This window comes from Macrobrachium rosenbergii, chromosome 42 (genome assembly GCF_040412425.1).
Source record: "Macrobrachium rosenbergii isolate ZJJX-2024 chromosome 42, ASM4041242v1, whole genome shotgun sequence".
NCBI lineage: Eukaryota > Metazoa > Arthropoda > Malacostraca > Decapoda > Palaemonidae > Macrobrachium > Macrobrachium rosenbergii.
The window spans coordinates 46,564,767-46,586,243 of record NC_089782.1 but is presented as its reverse complement, the minus strand read 5'-3'; the positions used below and the strand labels follow the sequence as shown (position 1 = coordinate 46,586,243).

General features: G+C 38.8%; 1 protein-coding gene across 1 annotated transcript in view; it reads left to right on the top strand.

Moving 5' to 3' along the window:
* Nucleotides 1-546: 546 nt before the first annotated feature.
* Nucleotides 547-21,477, top strand: part of LOC136828395 (exosome complex exonuclease RRP44-like) — a 60,045-nt gene continuing 39,114 nt past the window's right edge. The window contains exons 1-5 of the mRNA XM_067086419.1: nucleotides 547-717; nucleotides 9,204-9,368; nucleotides 12,415-12,572; nucleotides 14,054-14,235; nucleotides 14,657-14,805. Coding sequence (XP_066942520.1) covers nucleotides 652-717; nucleotides 9,204-9,368; nucleotides 12,415-12,572; nucleotides 14,054-14,235; nucleotides 14,657-14,805 — 720 coding nt within the window. The 5' untranslated portion in view covers nucleotides 547-651. The remainder of the gene's footprint in view (nucleotides 718-9,203; nucleotides 9,369-12,414; nucleotides 12,573-14,053; nucleotides 14,236-14,656; nucleotides 14,806-21,477) is intronic.

The following is a 21,477-nucleotide window of genomic DNA, read 5'->3' as shown; positions in this document are numbered from 1 at the left end:
TACCAACACTTCCAGTTGAAATTTAGCCTACCTTCATCGTCTTATTTTCTCTTATGTTTGCCTAATTTTTAGCGTTTAAGCACAGTTTCTTATTAATGATAGTTATCTTCCTGTCACAAAAGTTTAAATGTTCAACCATTTAAAATTATCGCAGTATTTCTTACCTCCATACTGCCATTATGAAATAGATTTCCATTCTCTTAATCAGCCCTTTTAATTTAATTCCTAGAGAGCCTTAAGACAAACTCGTGTAAAATATTTAATATATTTAATAAATTTATGATTTACACTATACGTACATGTATACTGTGTTAAAATCTTGTTTGCATTTATGATCTACACTAAATATACAAACAATACATTTTCGCATTTACCCATCAAATAAAAGCGAACTACATGATGCATTCTATTTGAATTTCTACCAAATGTGCATCTTGTGGCAATGCAGAATGTAGATGAATGGTTATTGCACCACATATTGTAAGATTCACATTGGAAAGAGAGATAGAGAAAGAGAGAGAGAGAGCCGTTGCATAGGAGAATTTGTTTACCGGATGAGATAGTAGTAGTAGTAGTCCAAACCAAACAAACAGGTTAACAACGTGCAAAGCCATTTCGTAGATAGTGAAATGTGTACAAATTGGTGTTAAAATGGGTTTACAGGAAAGAAAACAGAAGATCTTTTATAGGAAAACCAAGAAAGGAAATATCATTAAGGTGAGCTACATAAATCTGATCAAGTAACCTAAGTAAATTAGGCTAGATAGCTTGGGGCCAAACGTAGCATTGCTGATTTGACCGAGGCCATTTGTAAAAGCTAGTCAAGGCCTAGGCAAGCTTACGATGAAATTAATGTTGTTTTTTTAGATAAGTACTGTTACCCCTATTGGTGAAGGGGTTGAGTGAAGCCACGATAAGGAAATAGCCTAGGCTTATCAGCTGTAGGCTATTGTGGAGGATGATGGCCTACTGTAGGCTAGTTTATGTGGGGATTCGCACTTCCGGACTTTCCCCTGGCTGGCCGAATTACTTTTGGTGAAGTTTTGGGTAACTGTAAAGGAAATGGCTGCAAGAAGATATCGTTTGTAGCCTAAATATAATTTTTTGGGTAAATCGGCTCCAAGCAGAAATTCCGCACTGCTATTAGCCTACCTTGGAAATTGCTGATGAAGGAGGTGGTGTTGTTTATTATTGGTCAATTATTAGGCCCATTAACCTTATATCCACCCAACGGGGACCCTTTGGGAACGCGGGGTTTTGGGTGGGGGAAATCACTGGGAGAAAGAACTGACTGTTGTTTAGTTGTTATGGAATGGTCCTGTGCATGTGCAAGTCATTAGGGAGCCGTATGTTTAAGAAGGCATTGGCTAAGGTAACCTATTATAAAAGGAACTGTACTAACCCAACTTATCCTAACCTAACCTAACCTAGCAGACAGTGTTACTTAGCCGGGGTGCGGAGCCCCCTGGACCCCCAGGGGAAGGAAACTCCACTTTTTACCGAACACTCCCCTGTAACACTGCACATGTGCGATAGCGTTCCAGGATGGCCAGCATACAACTTCTGCGGTTAATGACAGTTGACCAACAAAAACTAACAGTAAATTCTTGATAAGCATCCAAAATGCTATAAGAAAAATCAGTTTCCAAAGTAATACCCCATGAAGAGCTTTTGCTTAGTTTTACCATTTTTAGTTCTTCATTGGAGGGGTGGGTAGAGCTCTCAGCTAGCGTGCTGTTGGCCCAGTGTTCGACTCTCCTACCGGCCAATGAAGAATTAGAGGAATTTATTTCTGGTGATAGAAATTCATTTTGTCATAGTGTGTTTCAGATTCCACAATAAGCTGAGGTCCCGTTGCTCCTGGTAACCAGTTGGTTCTAAGCCACGTAATATAAATCTAATCCTTCAGGCCAGCCCTCTCTAGGAGAGCTGTTAATCAGCTCAGTGGTCTGGTTAAACTAAGATGTACTCAACTTGATTAAATAGTATAAAAAGGGGTAAATAGGCTGATGCAGTACAGGGGAGATAATTTAAGAGACTCACAGGGATAATGAGAACCGTATATTGTTTTTATGCTGTATATTATGTTTCTTTGTAAATCTCCGAGGGGCCGGTACTCTATATAGGAGAAGCTCACCGGGACGCCTTGTTTACTGCCAGCCCCTCATGGAGGAAAGTAAAAATATAGAAAAAAAATGGTAAATATCTCAGACTATCTCTCCTGTACTGCAACATATACACCCTTTGTTATATTGTTTAGCCAAAAACTTATACTAATAAACTGTATCTTTGTGCAGCCGTTACCTTTACATTTATCATATTTTACTTTAAATCACCGTCGTATTTTGTCTTATAAAAAAATAATTTTCTTATGTTTTAATGTGTGCTTTGAATGTTTCTGACATTCACCACCTAACCTAATCCACAATACAATATCCTTACTGTAGTGCATGATATTAGTATAAAAACATTCCATAAAATACCTCTGAATGAGAACTATCAATGGGCTTAACACCCTTGTACAGGCAGTCCCCGGTTTACGGCAGGGGTTTCGTCCCCTGAGGCGCGCTGTGTGCTGAAAATCACTGTAACCCAAAGCATCATAATTATAATGGGAAGAATAAATAGCACTTACAGCACCGTAAGGCCAGGTAATGGCACCGTAAGCTGGATAATTGGGGTTAACGGCACTGAGGCAAGCGCCAGAAGTCCAGAAGGAAGTAACCTCTCATTTTGTGATTTTCCCCTTCAGAAAACACAGCTTTCACATTATGGTCCCTCAAATTGTAAGATATAAGGGTGGGTCCACTAGCCTCTGTGCAAAAGTACTCATTTGGTAATGAAATAAATGTCAGGAACATTCAAAGCACACATTAGAACATAGGCAAATTATATTTTCAAGTCCAAAATTCAATAAAGTAAAATAATACTTTACATTTGTTATTTTTTAAAGAATTTTATATGGAAAATTAATAATAAAATAACTTAGGCCCAGTCCCTCCATAGGCTATAGTCTATGCTGTAATCCCTTCTATGGATGAATGCCTCTCCTTATTAATTTTAATTACTGTACTGGAATTAAGATTTATTGCCTCCCTATCTTAATGTAAAGAATATGTTGTTTGCTATTTTATTATTATTATTATTATTATTATTCAGAAGACGAACCCTATTCATATGGAATAAGCCCATAGGGGCAGACTTGAAGTACAAGCTTTTGAAGAATATGGTATTTATTTGAAAAAAGTAACAGAAGGTAAGGGGAAATACAGAAAAGGAGATCAGATATCAGAAAAATAGATAAATTAACAAGTAAATAAAAATGTAAGTAAATTATTAAAATAGCCTACAAGGAGAATTGCATTATTGTAGTAGTGCAGTGCACCTTCGCTTGAACTCCTGAAGTTCCAGTTTCATGATATCCTCTGGTAGGCTGTTCTACAGTCCAATGATGTTAGAAATAAAGGACCTCTGGAACTGAGAAGTTCAAGAGTGAGGCATATTTACTGCATATTGGTGCTGTTGTTCAGTGAAACTGGTTGCTCTCGGCAGGAAAAGGGGATCAGGGATCAATTGCAAAATTTTTTTTAAAATACAACTTATAAAAAATTACCAAATGAGACCATCAGTCGATGGTCCAAGTCATAACTGCTAATATTAGGAAACAGAAACCTACCACCATGAACCACTCTATCTAAAAGAGATAAACCTATGGCAGAAGCAGACATCCACACCAGAGAACAGTATTCTGTACAGGAAGAACAAATGACCTAAAACAGGCTGCACTGATTTTATCAGTGTTAAAAATGTATGAGGCTTTATGAACAAATAATTGTAACTTCATCATCTTTTATTAGTAAGATGATAGTCAAAAGTTACACCTAGAGTAGTTGAAGATTCAGACTCATTCAGCAGAGTTCCATCCATCTGAAGGGGAGGATGGAGTTGAAAATCTGTACGAGATATGCTAATCAATAGTGTTTTAATTTTACTGGAGTTCAGCCTTATATTCCACCGACTACACCATTCACTGATCTGGTCCATGTCCCGATTAAGGCTGAGGGCAGCTTCATTTCTCATAAGTGGAGGCTATACTACACCTACAAGTGTTGCATCATCAGCTTACTGAACAGTCTTGTTTTCCAGGCTAACAACCATATCACTTATGTACACTAAAAATAACAGTGGACCAAGAACACTACCTTGTGGAACTCCAGGCACAATAGGTCTTTGTTTGCTGAAGATCCCATCAACAGTAACTTGCTGATGCCTACTTATAAGGAAATCTTGAAGTAATCCTAAAACATATCCACCCACTCCAACATTCTGAATCTTTTAAATGAATCTTACCTCTCTGTTAGGATAGCTGTATTTCCCATGTCAGGCGGGAGGGCGATAGTGTGTAAAGTAAAAAATTATTAGGATCATTTAGTTTGAACCATCTATTCACCCATCCCTTTTGGATGGTTGGAGCATCAGTCAGTTCCTTGCTCTTCCTTCCTGCTCGGCAGTGCAGTGGATGAGTCTTCTGGGGACCCTTGCTTCAGTAGAGCAGTTTGTAAATCTAGGCAGACTGTACATGAGACCCCTTCAGTTTTTCCTCAAAGCGAATTGGTGCAGAAAAACCCAACCAGACTCTTTCATCTTCCCGATTACGTCGGAAATCAAAGAGGATCTCCAGTGGTGGTCTTGCAGAGAGAGACTTTGGGAAGGGAAGTCTCATCTCCCAGTGCACCCAGACCTTCAATTTTATTCAGATGCCTCCGACCTAGGCTGGGGCACGCTTCTGGTAGGTCAGGAAGTCTCCGGAACATGGACTACAGAACAACAGAATGCTCACATCAACATAAAGGAACTGAGAGCAGTTCACTTGGGCCTTCAATACTTCTCGGATCTGGTCTGCGGCAAGAAGATTGTAGTACACGCGGACAACACCACAGCTCTTGCATATATTCGCAAATAGGGGGCCACTCATTCCTTCTCCCTGTACGAAATGGGGAAGGATCTCCTTATGTGGGTGAAAGAGAACCAAGTCTCTCTTGTCACCTGGTTCAGTCAAGGGAGGATGAACGTGATTGCGGACGAATTAAGCCGCTTCTAAGAGGTCCTTCCAACCGAATGGACCTTAAATCCAGTAGTCTGCGACAAGCTTTGGAAACTGTGGGGCAAACCCACAGTGGTTCTTTTCACAACATCAAGAAACCACTGTCTGCCCCTCTTTTGTTCTCCGGTCCCAGATCCTCAAGCATGGAGCACGGGCGCCATGCTTTTGAACTGGACAAACTTAGATGTATACGCCTTCCCTCCTTTCGGAATGATCAGGAAGTAATCAACAAGCTGTCAACGCATCAGAACATCCTTGTAGCCCTATTTTGGCCAAACAAGGAATGGCTTCCAGACTTGATTCGATTCCTGGTAAGACTACCCAAGACTTCTTCCTCAAAAACGGTCTCTGCTCAGACAACCCCACTTCCTCAGATTCCACCAAGGATTATCCGCTCTGGCCCTGACAGGCTTCAGACTGTCAAGTGCCTTATCAAAGCAAAAGGGTTTTCGAGACAAGCTGCAGAGGCATTTGTGAAATGCAGACGAGCTTCTTCTACAGAGCTCTACCAATCAAAATGGACAGTCTTCAGAAGGTGGTGCAGCCACCATAACGTCTCTTCTTCTGAGACATCTATAAGCCAAATAACCGACTTTTTGATATTCCTAAAGTCCATCAGGAAGCTATCGACCTCTACCATCAGAGGGTATAGGTCGATGCTCAGCTCAGTTTTTAAGCACAGAGGAATGGACCTCTCTTCTAATCAAGATATCAGTGACCTGATCAAATCCTTCAATACGTCCAAGAAAGATAGTTCTTCCAACGTCTCTTGGAACTTCGACATTGTACTGAAGTGGCTCTCAGGTCCTCAATTTGAACCTCTTCCTTCTGTTTCCCTCAGGAATCTCACGAAAAAGACTCTCTTTTTAACGGCTCTCGCTACTGCCAAACGTATTAGCGAGTTACAAGCAATAGACAAGAGAATAGGCTTTGCACAAGAGGATGCAGTCTGCTCTCTTTCTCTTGGTTTCCTCGCAAAGAACAAGGACCCTTCTAAACCCTGGCTTAGGTCCTTCGTCATCAAGAACCTTATGGATATCTTAGGGCTTGAGGAAGAAGAAAGACTCCTCTGCCCAGTGAGGTTCCTCAGAGGACGGAAAAGATTAGAGGACCTTCGAGCAACCTCTGGTGCTCTGTTAAAAACCCAGTTTGCCTGCTCTCCAAAAATGCCATATCCTTTTTTCTGAGAGAATTAATATTAGAAGCCCACTCTCAGATCCAGGAAGAAGCTTTTCCTCTACTTGAGGTTAAGACTCACGAAATTAGGGCAGTAGCAACTTCCCTCACTTTTAAACACAACTTGCCTCTTTCTTAAATCCTAGAGTCGACGTTCTGGAGATGCAAGTCCATATTCACCTCACACTACCTCAAGGCCATAGAAACTGTATTTGAAAATTGTAGGACTTTAGGACCTTTATCCGTGGCTGGCATGGTGCTGGGAGAGGAAGCATGAGGAATCTATCTGTTCCTTTGATATTCACTCGCCTTGACTTAAGGTTTTGAGTCATTGGGAAGCCTGGGGGTACATTGTACTTGGAGTACCCACCAGTTCGTACTCTATCTTTGATAATGGTTGGGTTTTTTGGTTTTATTCTGGGGTGTAGGTGACAGTGTTTTCATTTTTCATTCTGGTCTTCACCCAGGACAAAGGCATCTTTTAAAAACTTTGTCAGCATACGGTGTACTTCCTCCGCTGCAAAGTTTCCCACTAATGTAGTGGTGACCCTTAGCTATACTGCCACGTCCACTACAAGTTGAGAGAAGCGCTGACCAGAGGCAGTACCTTCCTGCAGCAACTCTCTCAACAGGTGAGGAAACAACAAACATTTATTCAATGTTAGCGATCTTTCTAGTTCAAACTCACTACTTACTTAATGTTTTGGAATAGAATATGTCCGTGCTCTTTCCCACCACCTTACAATGTGGAATCAGCTATGTAATTACTTGGTAAGTTACTTATATAAAAATGACATTTTTATGATAAAATATATACTTACTAAGTAACTACATGATCGGAGCCCTCCCTCCTCCCCTTGCATGAACATAAGAGCATAAAACGAATTGAGCTGTCCGCTCGTTTGTTTCCTTGAGTCCCAGATGGTGGCGGGCCATTGTCACCTACACACTGTGGTAATTTTGAATTTCTAAGCTGCCGTAGGTTAGGGAACCAATAGCTATGTGATTACTTGGTAAGTATATATAAAGTTTTATTTTATCATAAAAATGTCATTTTGAATTGCTCTGCACTCAAAACCATTATCAAGGTTCTCTTGTAAATGGCATGTCCAGTTTAAAAGGGCATCTCAGGTACCTAATTGCTTTCTGTATGCATATTGACTATCAGTTAACAATCCTTTAGATTCCTCATACATATACAGTACAGTATACTGGCTTAAAAATTAGTTTTGCTGTGACTTTGGAGAGCACAGGGAGAATAGAAATGTTTCTGTAGTTACTGCAGTCTGCAGATATGCCACTCTTTGGAACAGCCACTGTATTACTAAAGGGGAGAAACTATCAGGATCTCCTCCACCCCAGCTATCAAGATTACTGTACAGTATCAAGATTTTTCTTAACATTCTTTGAGCAAAGTGCAAATTTTGTAAGAATAGGTTCAGGATGACAAGTATCAGGGAGAGGGACATCCTCAGCTGATTGCTTAGCTTCAAAAGCTCGATGAAGCAGTTCAGCCTCTTGCTGAGGGCCAGTAACCAATCTACCATCATCTGTTAGTAGTAGTGGAATGGAGGACGAGCCTGACTCAATGATGGATGATGCCAGATTGGTTCACCATAGATGAGGCTGATTAATTATTTCAAGTTTCTTCTTCAAGAAATTATTGTAATTTCTCTGTGTATGGTAATTTCCATTTGCAACCTGGCGAGACTCAACAAAAATGGTGTACTTTTTATTTGAATGATTTTGTCCCCATGTTGAGTTTTGGTCTATTTTTTGTGGTAAGGTCATCTACATGTACTGTATCATCAAACAGTGGTTGGTCATTTGTCCTTAATTTGATGACCTTTCTAGGGACATACCTTATTAAAATAGCCATCAGCATTTCATTTAACTGCTTGGGATCAGGATCTGATGTAGCATCTGAATTATGAGGTCCCTGACAAACTTCAATAATATGATCCCAATTGGCTCTAGATTTCAGCCAGACAATTTTTCCATTGGTGGCATTAGGTATATACTGATGACATATATGTCCATCTAAATGGTGCAATGATCATAAGTGCCTGTTCATTTGCAGACCTTGGACTTGATAATAGTTGGAACATCTGTGAATATGAGGTCTAATCTATTACCAGAAATATGCTTGGGTTCCTCATTTAGCTAGACAAAATTGGAGGATGCACAGAACTCAAGAGCAGACTGGCCATGGTGATCTGTGGAATTTGAATTTAACCACTCGCTGTGCTTTGCATTACGTTCTCCATAAATAACGAATGAAGCTATTGAATCCTGTGATTGAGTCACGCTAATCCTCTCCAAGAGACAGTCGGAGGAGACGGGTTGCTTCCTTGCTAGTTAGATGTGCAAGGTTATGTTGAGAGTAGCCTAGGCTTTTTCGTGATTAGAATCACAATTGAGTAAAAAGGAAATTTTTGACACATATAATTCCACTTTTGGTCATTTACCAAGGGGCAGTACCCATCATAATTTATTGGTTAATTGAAACAGATTTTTGTTGTGGAATGATAGGTGCACTTGAAAATGAGTGAATACAGTACATACAAAGGTTAAGGCAGGGGTTCCCAAACTGGGGGATATGACCCCCAAAGGGGTCATGAACCCTTTTCTGGGGGTCATGGAGGGTCTAACAACTGTATGCGCTGCATTCAGCTTGCCGGAACGGGGCTAAACTTTTTAGAAGACTTATAAATGTCGGGGTCATGACAGGTTTGTTACTAAAAAAGTTTGGGAAACATTGGTTTAAGGGAATATTTATCATATTTTTGTAGCTTGTGCTGTACCTTTAGATGCAAGAGGTTTATTTTACTATTTTAATAATTTGTGCTTATATTTTATAGTTGTTGCAACATTGATATTCTAGACTACAGTATACAGTAATGTTTCATACATTCTGTTCTAGATTGTACGGGAGCACTATCTCCGAGATGATGTTTGGTGTGGCCTTGATGGATGTGGCGCTTGTGAGGGAGACAAAAGGCCTTTGGAGATGCTAACTACCAGTGACAGCACTCTTGTGACAGAGCCTCATCATCTCATTGTTGATACAAATGTAGCACTTCATCAGGTAAGTCTTTTGTGGTATTTGCATGCATCTTATTTCAGTGTAATGAAACAAAATATTTTGAAATTAATTTTAGTTTTTGCTGTGATGGTGACACTGGGCCTCTGCTTAAGTTATGGTATTTATGGGAGGGTGGTGTTTCATCAAATGTTTTTTAACCCATGGTGATTTTGCAGTCCTTAATAATGGCTGATTGGCACTAGTTCCCCCTAATGATTAGGTGGTTAACTAGGTATTAGTTCCAGCACTTTTTATTAGTGGCAGTTGGTTGTGTGACCTTAGTTGCCCTCGCTCTCTAGACATCTAGCTGAGACTGTAAAACTACCGTGATTACTACAGGCAGTCCCCCCAGGTTATGTCAGGGGTTCCTTTGCTGAAGTGTGATGTAATCCGGAAAACAACGTAAACCGGAACACGTATCAAAAAATTGCTAAAAATGAGAAATATAGTGATGAAAGCCTTACGTTTAATCCTTTGGTTATCCCAATTGATTTAGTGTACCTTGCATGATCTTGTAGAATTTCCTCTAAAAATGTACAAATATTCTTCCGTTACGTAAGACTGAAACAACGTAACCTCGGAACATCCACTGTAACCCAGAACAAATTTTTTGATGAATATATTTGAAAAGCAATGTAAGCTTGGGATGATATAAGTAGAGTTTGATGTACAGTAATTGTTTTCCTAAAGGCTATATGAAAAACTGAACTCTCTTGATGCACTGGCTTTCCCAGAACTGATCAGTGATAATCCGGATGCCTCTACAGTAGAACCCTGGTCCTTGACCGTACCAGAACTCGACATAATCGGATTTTGACGCAAAATGTGAGTAAATTTTGCGTTGGAGGTCGAACAACAAACCAGAATCCGACCCGATGAATCATATGATGTTTGTAAACAAAAGTGTTTCGGTCAGCTGCCGCTAGTTGGCGTTGTTGTTGGTGTTCTTCCCACATGTATTTAAAAGGCGTTTAAAGCCCACACAAGCTACTGCTGTTGTTTAGAGAAGTACACGCTTGTACAGGTATATCATCATTATTTTTGGCTTTCTGCACTGCATTTTCCTCTAATCATGGGTCCCAAGACAGGCGTTGCTGACAAGCAGAAGAAAAAGACAGTAAGAACTACAATAGAACTTATTGAAAGATGTTTTACAGTGATTCTGTACACTATTCCAGTAGACTTTGTATGAAATTTACCATAAATACTGAACATAAACAACGTTTATGTAATTAGTACCATGATACAGGCAGTCCCCGGTTATCAGCGGGGTTCTGTTTCTGAGGGTGTGATGATAACCGAAAATTGGCAATTTCGGCGCTTTTTCGGCAATTTTTGTGGGTTATCGGCGCCAAAAAGTGCCGATTTTCGGTTATCGGTGCCTCTGTTAGGTATGTATCAGCACCAATACCCAATTATCGGCGCCGATAAGCGGAAATCTGAGATTTTCAGTGCCGAAAATCGGTGATTTTCGTCACTAGACAAGCCCCATAAAACCAAATCACTGTTAACCGAGCCCGCTGTTAACCGGGGACTGCCTGTACGCCACCAGGATGGCGCTTTGGTTTGTTTACATCTGCTCATGCCACAAGCTGCCAACTGCTGATGTAACTTAGGAAATCTTTCTAAATTTTATGATAACAGACATACAGTAATTTGGCTTATTTTTAGTACTGTATTATTGATTTACTGTAATAATCAGGCTTGTTTTCAATGTTATTATTATAAACAACAGTTTTTGTGTGTACCCATTACAGTTCATTCTGGTAGTGCCTGTAGGCTACCTAACCTAGCCCCTGCTGTGTCTACCATCGGTAATACGGCCGCATTGGTCGTAGGCCAATTTTTTTGATACAGTATGCATTTAAAAATGTAAAAAGTGCTTCTCATACACTAAGTTATTCAACTCTGAACTATTTAATTGTAATTTGTGTAATGTTTTGTATAAAAAGGCAAGGTTGGGGTAATGACTGGTGGTCAGGAACTGGTTAACCCATTTTCAGTTATTTCTTATGGGAGAAATTGATTCGGAATTCGACTAAATCAAATCTCGACTCTTCTTCTTGAACAGATTAGCGTCGAGGACCGGGGCTCTACTCTACCTCTCATCTTTTGAACCATTTCTGGGTTTTCCACTGGCTGTGTCTACTCATTGAGTTCTTGGATATACAGTAAACGCCCCGTATTCGCGTTCTCACGATTCGTGGACTCACGTATTCGCGGATTTCTGTGTGGAACGTATCTACCCTTTATTCACGGAAAATTCACCCATTTGTGGTGTTTTTCACTGAGAAATATTCACTGATTACTTTATTTTCTTATCATTTTCATGATTAAATGCACTTTTTGTGATAAAACTATTAAAATACTCAGGTATAAGTATTTTTAGAGGGTTTTTCTTGTGTTTAAACTATCAAAATGGGCAGTTCTAAGTGTTTTTAGAGGGGTTTTAAGTATTCGTAGATTTTAGCTATTCGCAAGGGGGGTGATGTGGTATGCATCCCCCACGAATATGGGGGGTTTACTGTATGCCATGTTGTCATGGCCTCGCTGTACACATCAGGATTCACAGTCTTACATATAATTTATGGAAGATGCAGACTTGAGGTTCAGCCAGTTTTAATTGTTCTTTCTATCATTAGTTTCCAGTGCGGAGACCTCTTCCTTCTGTATTTCCTAAATCATTTGACACCCCTCTTTTTGAAGGTGGTTTACTATCCACTATCAAGAAGTGTCAATTAACTTGCACTTGTGTCCACTATTAAAAGTACTTTAAAGATAATTAAAAAACTTCTACTGTAAAGGTTTCTAATTTATATGGATATGAGTTCTCCATAATATGAATTAGTCTTTGTCATGCTTCTCGTAGGTACTATGGGTTATTTAAATCTGAAGGTAATTGACCCATTGTATTTGTGTGACTTTTATGTGCCACAAAGAGAAAATACAGTTAAAAGCTTTGCTTGTACTGTACTATTGATATTTCTAACATTATATTACATTAGCCAGATGTATATAATTTTTCTCTGTTGTTTTCCCTCCATTTCAGATTGATGTTTTATCCCATGACAGCATCAAAAACGTTATAATCCTGCAGACTGTAATTACTGAAGTGAAACATCGGTCTCTTCCAGTCTACAAGCGTTTGAGAGATCTCCTGGATACCCGTGCCAAGAATTTTTATGTTTTTACAAATGAACATCACAGGTAATGATATTGTATTGCTCTCATGGCACAAGGTGCAGACCCATTGTCTTAAAATAGCCATCTTTTGCTGATCATGGTGGAGAAACCATTTGTAAATTTCAATAATTCCATGTCTTGTGATAACAAGTAGTTTAGTTGGTGGAATGGGAGTACATTACAGTATGATCATCTTTGTCTTCCACCAAAGGGATGTCACCAATAAATCCATTGGCACATTTACGTTAGATTCTTTGGTGACAGCATGACAGATGTTCCCATGATGCGTGATTAATTAATCAGTTTGTCTCATCTTCATTGTCCTAATGCTAACCCAAGTGTTCAGTGTCAATTTATTGCTCTTCTTGCCCCGTGAGGAATCAAGCCTTGAATACTTTTTTGTTTCATTGAATACAGCTACAGTGGGCCATACTATGCATAACTTCTTGAAGTACCCCTATTCAAATTGCCTTTACACAAATACAAATATGATTACATTACAACTAATTAATTTTTAAGAGTCAAAGCATTATTGTCACCTCTGCTCATTTCCTTAGTTACTGTTTTGGTTGAAGCAGTGATGGGCCATTATAGGAGTGATCCAAAATTTTTTAAGTAATCCATATTCTTTTTTGTACAAATCACTGCTCTACGTTGAATTCCCATCCTCCATCCCTTTGGTCAGTTAGAGAGCAATTTTGCTTGGTTTGGGGGACAGAAAAATTATAAATTCTGCAAGTTATGTATGAGTTTTCCCTCTCCCTGTAGTGTCACCCATTAACTATACCATCCTCATTGGAGAATTACCCCTGTGAGGGTTCTTTGCAGTGTTCCTTTGGTCCACTGTGGCATTGGTTTTCACTATGCCTTTTACTTTATATACTTTTTTGTTCCCTTTGCACCAAGTGGTTCACCTTCTTTGGCATAATCAACTCCAGCTGTCACTTCTCATTGAATTGGTCTCTAGGGACTGCCTTGTTAGTCTAGAAAGGAGATGCTGATTTACCCAGTGTTGTAATAATAGTGATTACTAACCAGCTACACTTTTGCTTACTTATCACCAGTAACAAAATGTAAAGAGTGGTTCTCCAACAGTCTGCAGTTTACATTCAAGAGAATTAGGGTGATATGGATGTCCATATCCCATTTTAAAAGAATATGAATTTTTTAGTAAAATCAGGATTTTATATGTACCATATTCATATTTTTTGTGTTTATATGTGTTCATGGCACTGTACAGCCTTGGTGGGCCCCAAACTACCATACGACCATCCTTTCAGTTCATAAGAACTACAATATTTAAACAGTTATGAAGCAAAGCATATAAAAAGTGACTTTCAGATTGTATTCTCATATTTTCGGAATAAAATCGAGTTTAGACTTGCAGATTTTTTGTGCAATTGTACCATATATTGTAATGTCTGGGAAAAGACCATGGTTTATGCAGTGTTTGTTAACCATGTAGATGTGCAAATACTTAAATTAAGATTCTTGACATTTTTCAGTGATTGTTACGTAGAAAGGGAGGAGAAGGAATCAGTCAATGATAGAAATGATCGAGCAATACGTATAGCCGCGTGGTGGTACAAGCACCACTTTAGAATGAACAATCAGAATGTAGTACTCATCACCAATGACATTGACAATCGGGATAAAGCACGTCAGTTGGAAGTTGAAGCTTACACAAGTAAGTAACTTTATGTTTCGTTTGATTTGGAATAACTTTAATCCTAAGGAACCCCGTACAAAGTACATCAGCCCTGTTGAAGAGTGAAGGTTATCATGTTTATAAAGGAAAATTATATATATATCAAATCCCTACTACTGTACTGTATTTAGTTTTGGTTCAAGTTTTGTGAAGTGTTATAGATATTTCATTTTGATTGCTGGAGATTTTATGCTCTTTGAAGAAATGTTATTAAGCTTCAGGTATGAGAATTCTTTTTTTTTTTTTATTTCCCATTTTTTACAAGCTATTGTGATAAATTTTGCTTTCCGTTTTTTATAGCAATTGGTTTTTGGCACTGTAAATAATTATTGCTGAATATTCTTATGGATATTGAGTGTTTTGTTTTATTATATACAGCATATTTTTTTTCATATTTCAGCACATGAATATGTTTCAAGCTTGCAAAATGCCCCTGGGCTTTTGGATATTGTAGCTCAAGTTGAAGACGAAAAAGAAGAGGATGTAACATATCAAGGGTATATCTTCCCATCACACTGGTCTATGGAGAAAATTAGACTGTCACTGAAGGTAACTGAGTTTATGCCATTACAGTATTAAACAAGGAATTTGAAAAATGTAGATTTTTTCACTTGTAGTGTAAACCATACTTTTAATCACATAACTTTTAATCATTTTGAGGCATTCTGTTAGGGTAGACAGAGAGAATGCTAAATAGTTGTTCAAGGCTGGTGAAGTGAGAACTCCCATGAAAGGAAAGCTTCTTATCATTCTGAAGTTGAGGTGAATAATATCACCATGAGTCAGATTGAGAGTATAGTAAAGTGCCATGATTTTTTTTTTATTGAAGGTGTGTTCTCTGATGGACTCGTGAGTCTTTTGAGGCCTCTGTGTTCATGTAACTCCATGACTTGTCACAGCTTCATGCCTGGAGACTTTTTCCTTTTGATAGAGTTAGCTGTCAGAATCAGCCTCTAAAGACTATAGGACAGCCCTTTTTCAAGTCTTTGAGCCTTGTGGATTAGATGAGAGTTCTTTAGTGGAGCTGGAAATGCTTATTGTTCCTACACGTATACAAACTCTTGGTCTTTACGTGTGGGAATTTACTTTCAGCGCAAGCTGAAGCAGGCCGTTTAACTAAAAACAAGGGGGATATTTTTAGTTGGCTACCAATGGTAGGGGAGGAAGGAGCTGGAAATGCTTATTCAGGGTTATGGGGTTAAGGTTCCACAGTGGCTATCTAAACCTAACTGGTACCTCACTGTGATTTTGAAAAGTATTTACAAGCTTGTACAAGAGGCCTCATAGCTGGATCTTACTCTATTGAGTGTTTGTCTACTGCCACTTTCATCTTTAAAACTGGGCAGCTAACTTCACAAACTTTTTGGACTAGGATTAGGTTGTTGTTTGCAGCCTTGTCCCACTCAAAATTTTTCCTTAAATTTTTTGGAAATGACTGTTAGAATTTAAGGACCCTGACTTCTGAACTCATGGACTACGATTTGTGACGAAGAGCTAAATGCCAGGTAGTCAGGACTACTTTGCAGCTCCATTTGCTATTTTTCTCTGATATCGTTCAACAGTAATATCATGCCAGGCACTTTGGTGTTCCAGTTCATTCAGACTGTTTCTCTCTGGGCCATTCTAAGAAACAAGTTTCAAAGACCATGATCTTGTATGGGCTCAGGCAAGTCATCTCAGAGCAAGCGATGTATCAGATGGGGAAGCAGTTTAGGTAAGAGTTGTAGTTCTTGAAATTAGAGCTTTTTCTGCTTTTGTGGCTTTTCAAGTGTAACATGACTGTGAATACTGTATGGTTTTAAATGCAGGTACAACTTTACCTTCACAGTTATACACTAGGGGAAGAATTTAGATTTGTCTTCTTCATCTTCCTGATCTTTTCACCTGAGTCACTCATGTATGGCATCATATTAGACGTAGGCTTCAAAAGACATCAGTTTCTGTGTTTTACGTATATGATAAGTGTTTTGTTTCCTGTATTAAGATATCACCTATGTAAAAAAAAGCATTCACTGAAGAGGCTTGTCCTTAAGATACCAGAGTTATGGTTTTACCTGTCATAGTCGCTGAGAGCTCTCCTGGATTCTTCAAGAATTAACCCCTTCCCTGGGTATCCCGAGTATATATGTGATTAACTACCATGTATTCTTCTTACAATCACAAGAATACTTGTTTATGCTCATAAAGTATTCCTACTTATTTCCATCTTCCTGATTTTACTTGTTCTTTGATGACTTCCCATTTTCTGTATTTCCTCTCCCTGTAGGAAGCGTGTAGTATGCATTTTTGTTAATAGGTAGGGATGTGCCCTGTTACTTCTTGAACTTCCAGCGTCAGACACTGCTCTTGTGAGATTCTCTCTCCAAGCTCATGACTTTCAAAGCATAGAGAAGTTACTAATTTTGAGTGTTGCATGAATCTTAATTTTATTTTCTTCTTTTTATCTTTCTAATATCCAAAGCAGTTCTTTATAATATTGCATGATTTAAAAATATAGTTAACTAGTGTAATCTATGACTTGTGAGTTAACTTGGGAATGTAAATGACATATTTCAAAGTTTAATAAGCTTCAATGACTTTTCAACAAAAATTATCACTACATATACAGAACAACAAAAAATAAATTGTACACATTTTTGCAAAATAACCTGAAAGGGATGAGGTTAATGATCACTCCAAGGCATTCATCAACTGAGTTCCCTCACCTAAGTAGCTGGATTCATCACCTAAGTAGTGATGAATCCAACAAGAGTTTTTTAAAACAAAATTTTTTCTCCATACTAACCCATTACTCCTATAGTGATGTCCCTTCTCTCAGCTCCAAAGTTCAGACAAAACAAACAATAAAGGGGCTGGATGATGAGTACCCAGATTATTATTATTATTAATATTACTATTATTTTTTATTATTATTATTGACATGCAAGTTACTAGGGTATATATACCAGACAGGGGTTGGGGGGTGTACAGTTGACAGGTTAGTTAGTGAGCTGCATTTAGGTTGGTCAGGGGTTGATGACGGAATTGGTTCTGGATGCATTGTAATCTTCTAGGTGGTTGGGGGTGGGTGTTAGTGGTACTCCCCCTCCTGGTGTGGCTGGTATTATAGATCATCCAGGTGTAGGTAGCTCTCTCTCTCTCTCTCTCTCTCTCTCTCTCTCTCTCTCTCTCTCTCTCTCTCTCTCTCTCTGAGAAATTTAGTTCATTTCACTGTGTTGATGCTTGATTTTTTTTCCAAAAAAAAAAAATAATCCTGGACCTACTCTTACAAAATTTGCATTTCACTCCAGGGATGTTAAGAAAATTCTGGATAATCTTGATAGCTAGGGTGGAGAAGATCCTGAGGGTTTCTTCCCTTTATTTTTTAAGAAAGTTTCTAGCGTGTTGTCTCCCAAGATTACTAGATTTCATAGATTTTTATGTTGACATGGTAGCTTTGTGGATGAGTGCAAGCTCAGTAATAAAGTGCCTGTTCCAAAGAGTGGCTTATCTGCAGACTGCAGTAACTACAGGTCAATCTCTATTCTCCATGTGCTCTTCAGAGTTGCTGAAAAACTTATTTTTAAGCCACTATATAAGTATGTGGAATTTAAAGGATTGTTAGCTGATAGTCAATATGCTCTTCTAGACGTGACATGCCATTTGCAAGAGAACCTTGATAAGGATTATGAGTGCAGAGTAATTCAAATAGATTGTAGTGCTGCTTTCGATTTAGTAAATCACAAGGCACTTATTTGTAAACTTCAGAACACTGGAGTGGGTGGATATGTTTTAGGATTACTTCAAGATTTCTTTACAGATAGGCAGCAGTGAGTTGCTGTGGGTGGGATCTTCAGTGAACCAAGACCTATTGTGTTTGGAGTTCCACAGGGCAGTGTTCGTGGTCCACTGTTATTTTTAGTGTATACAGTACAAGCAATTTGGTTGTTGGCCTGGAAAACAAGATTGTTCAGTATGCCGATGATGTAACACTTGTGGATGTAGTAAAGTCTCCACTTATGAGAAATGAAGCTGCCCTCAGCCTCAATCGGGACATAGACCAGATCAGGGAATGGGGTAGAGGCTGAACTCCAGTAAAACAAAAACATTATTGATTAGCAGATCTTGTACAGATTTGCCACCCCATCCTCCCCTTCAGGTGGATGGAACTTTGCTGATTGAGTCTGCAGCTTTAACTATTCCAGGTGTAAGTTTTGACTCACGTCTAACTTTTGAGAAACATCTAATGAACGTTTCAGCAAATTCTGCACGAAAGTTAGGTATTGTTCGTAAGGCCTCATATATTCATAACAGTGATAAAATCAGTGCAGACTGTTTTAGGACATATGTACTTCCTTTACTGTTCTCCTGTGTGGATGTCTGCTTCTGCCTGAGATGCATCTCTTTTAGATGGAGTGGTTCATGGTGGTAGGTTTCTGTTTCATAATAGTAGCAGTTAAGACTTGGATATTCGACGGATGGTCTGTTGTTTGTCACTTTTTCATAAGTTGTATTTCAACAGAGATCTTTCACATTCGCAATTGATCCCTGATCGCCTTTATCTGCTGAGAGCAACCAGATTCACTGAACAACAGCACCATTATGCAGTAAATGTGCCTCGCTGTCAAACTTCTCACTTCCAGAGGTCCTTTATTCCTCACACCGTTGGACTGTGAAACAGCCTCCAGAGGATGTCATGCAGTTGGAACTTGAGAAGTTCAAGCGAAAATGCAATGCTTTGCTACCCTAAAGCTATTCTCACATTTTACTACATTTTTATCTATTTACCTATTAATTTATTTTTTCTTTTTTATCAAGTGGGATCTCTTCTTTCCGTATTTCCCTTTACTTCCTCTAACTTCTTCCTAATGAGCACCATATTCTTTGGAAGCTTGAATTTCAAGTCAGTGGCCCTAGTGGGCTTGTTCCTTATAAATAGGTTTCATCTACTGAATAATAATAGTAGTACTAATAATAATAATATTAATAATAAAGTAATATTATTATTATTACAGTATTATTATTATTATTATTACTTCTTTTACTATAAGTAGGTAGGAGACCCTCTTTTAAACAAGTGGAGTTGAAGGTGAGAGCTGCATAGAGTTTTCTCTATTTTCTGATAACTGACTTTTCTGGGTTACTGCATTCTGCCAGTAACACGCTGATGTTTGTCATTCATGGAGAGGAAAGCAGGTTGCAAACCTGGGTAGTTTTATTATTATTATTATTATTATAAATAGGCAGTAGACCCTCTTTTAAACAAGTGGTGGTGAAGGTGAGAGCTGCATAGAGTTTTCTCTATTTTTTTGATAACTGAATTTTCTGGGACACGTTGATGTTTTTCATTCAAGGAGAGGAAAGCAAGTTGCAAACTTGGGTAGTTTTATTTCAAATGAATTCACTATACCAGTTACAGAGTACGATGGTAACTGAAATCTAGAGTTCATCATCTGTGGAGTTGTCCTTCTTCAGGAGAAAATCTTTTTCATTGTTGATCGAGGCCAAAATTCATTCAGGCTCCGCATTAAGCTGAAAGACAGAAGTAGACTGTCATTCTTGGTGGGTCTTGCGTGTTATATACGAGATGGTGAGTAGGGGTCAAATGTATGCTGACCACTGATTAGCTGAGGAGGAAAATTTGTGCTGCTGATTGGCTGGCAAGATTGCCTTGTAAGCCAAAAAACTTACATGGCTGGATCTCGTCATTTATTATCAAAACAGCCGCACAAGAAACCTGATTATGAAAAACAACTCGGCCCCACTAATGAGAGATCCCCTAAAACAGACTAATGTGGTATACTGTTTCAAATGCCCAGTCCGTAGATGTCACAGCTCCTGTATTGGTATGACCACCATGAAACTGGCAAAGAGGATCTCTTGTCATGCTCAAGAAGGCGCCATAAAAACCACATGAGAGATGCCCACCAGTAATCAAAAAGGCCCCTGACCCATGGTGCCTGCGGCTGCTAGAGACGCTCTTAACCCTTAAACACGGTGTGGGTGTTAGTACTACTAACACAATCCTAGGGTGTATTGTACCCATTTTTGGAAGAAAAAGAAAAATGGTTGTAATCAAAATTTAATAAATCTGTAAACATTACATAGAAATATCTGTACTGTACTTTCAGAAGCTGTTATATTGTAGTTAATATTGAGGTATATTACGTTCCATAGGGGTTACTAAAAAAACTCCAAAAATCCTTAAATGTAGTAGATGGCTACATCTATAAATTCATAAAAAAGAAAAAAAATACTGGCACTGAAGTCTTGCGTGACGAAACACACACACCAAGGTCATGATAGCCTCAGCTCTGGGAAGCACAGTCTCCTGGTAACATCACAGACTATATGGGAGAGAGTCAAAAAAGTTATATTTTTTTAAGGAAAAATAATCTTCCTGTTTGGGAAAAAATTTTTTCCTTTTTTTCTGCTCTTTATGAAAATTATATGATATCAGATTATAAGAACAATGTTGTGAGAGGCCAAGGATGAAGTTTGAGCAAAAAAAAAAAAGTTTTACATTTTTTTTTTTACTGTAAATGAATGATAATTTTGATTGAAATAAAATAAAAATATGTGCTCTAAAAATGTATTGTATAGTTATTTGTCACTGTAACTTCATTATTTATTCATTCTTTGGGTGTTCTCTCTCTCTCTCTCTCTCTCTCTCTCTCTCTCTCTCTCTCTCTCTCTCTCTCTCTCTCTCTCTCTCTCTCTCTCTCTCTCTCTCTCTCTCTCAATTTCTTGATTTGCATTTATTTCCTAAACACACTGAAGGATTTAACTGTTCTTACCTCTGTTCTTGTGGGCAGTTAATGCACACTGGATAGATGTGGCAAAGGCACACTGGTGTTGCACAGCTGGTGCACCTGTGTCATGTCTTCCTGTCCTCGGTCCTGGGACACATTGAGCACTTGACCTTGGGGGTATGGCTGTCTGCCATCACTACCTGACCTGGCTTAGCACCTCTCATAGGTATTGGGATGCCACAGACAATGCTTATCACATTCATGAGGTTGGAGATATCCTTGGATTGCTGGCCAACCTTGTCTCTGCCCATGGTGTGATGAGGGCTACTTCCAACTGCTGTATAAATGTGCGCCTGGGCAGTGTTGATCCCCCAGTTTTGTGCTGATTCTCGGTGAAGGCAACCCATGAGTTTATTATCGCAGCATTTACCATTCCAGAGAAGACACACATGGGCCATCTTTTTATCTTCCTTCCCAATTCATATTTTGT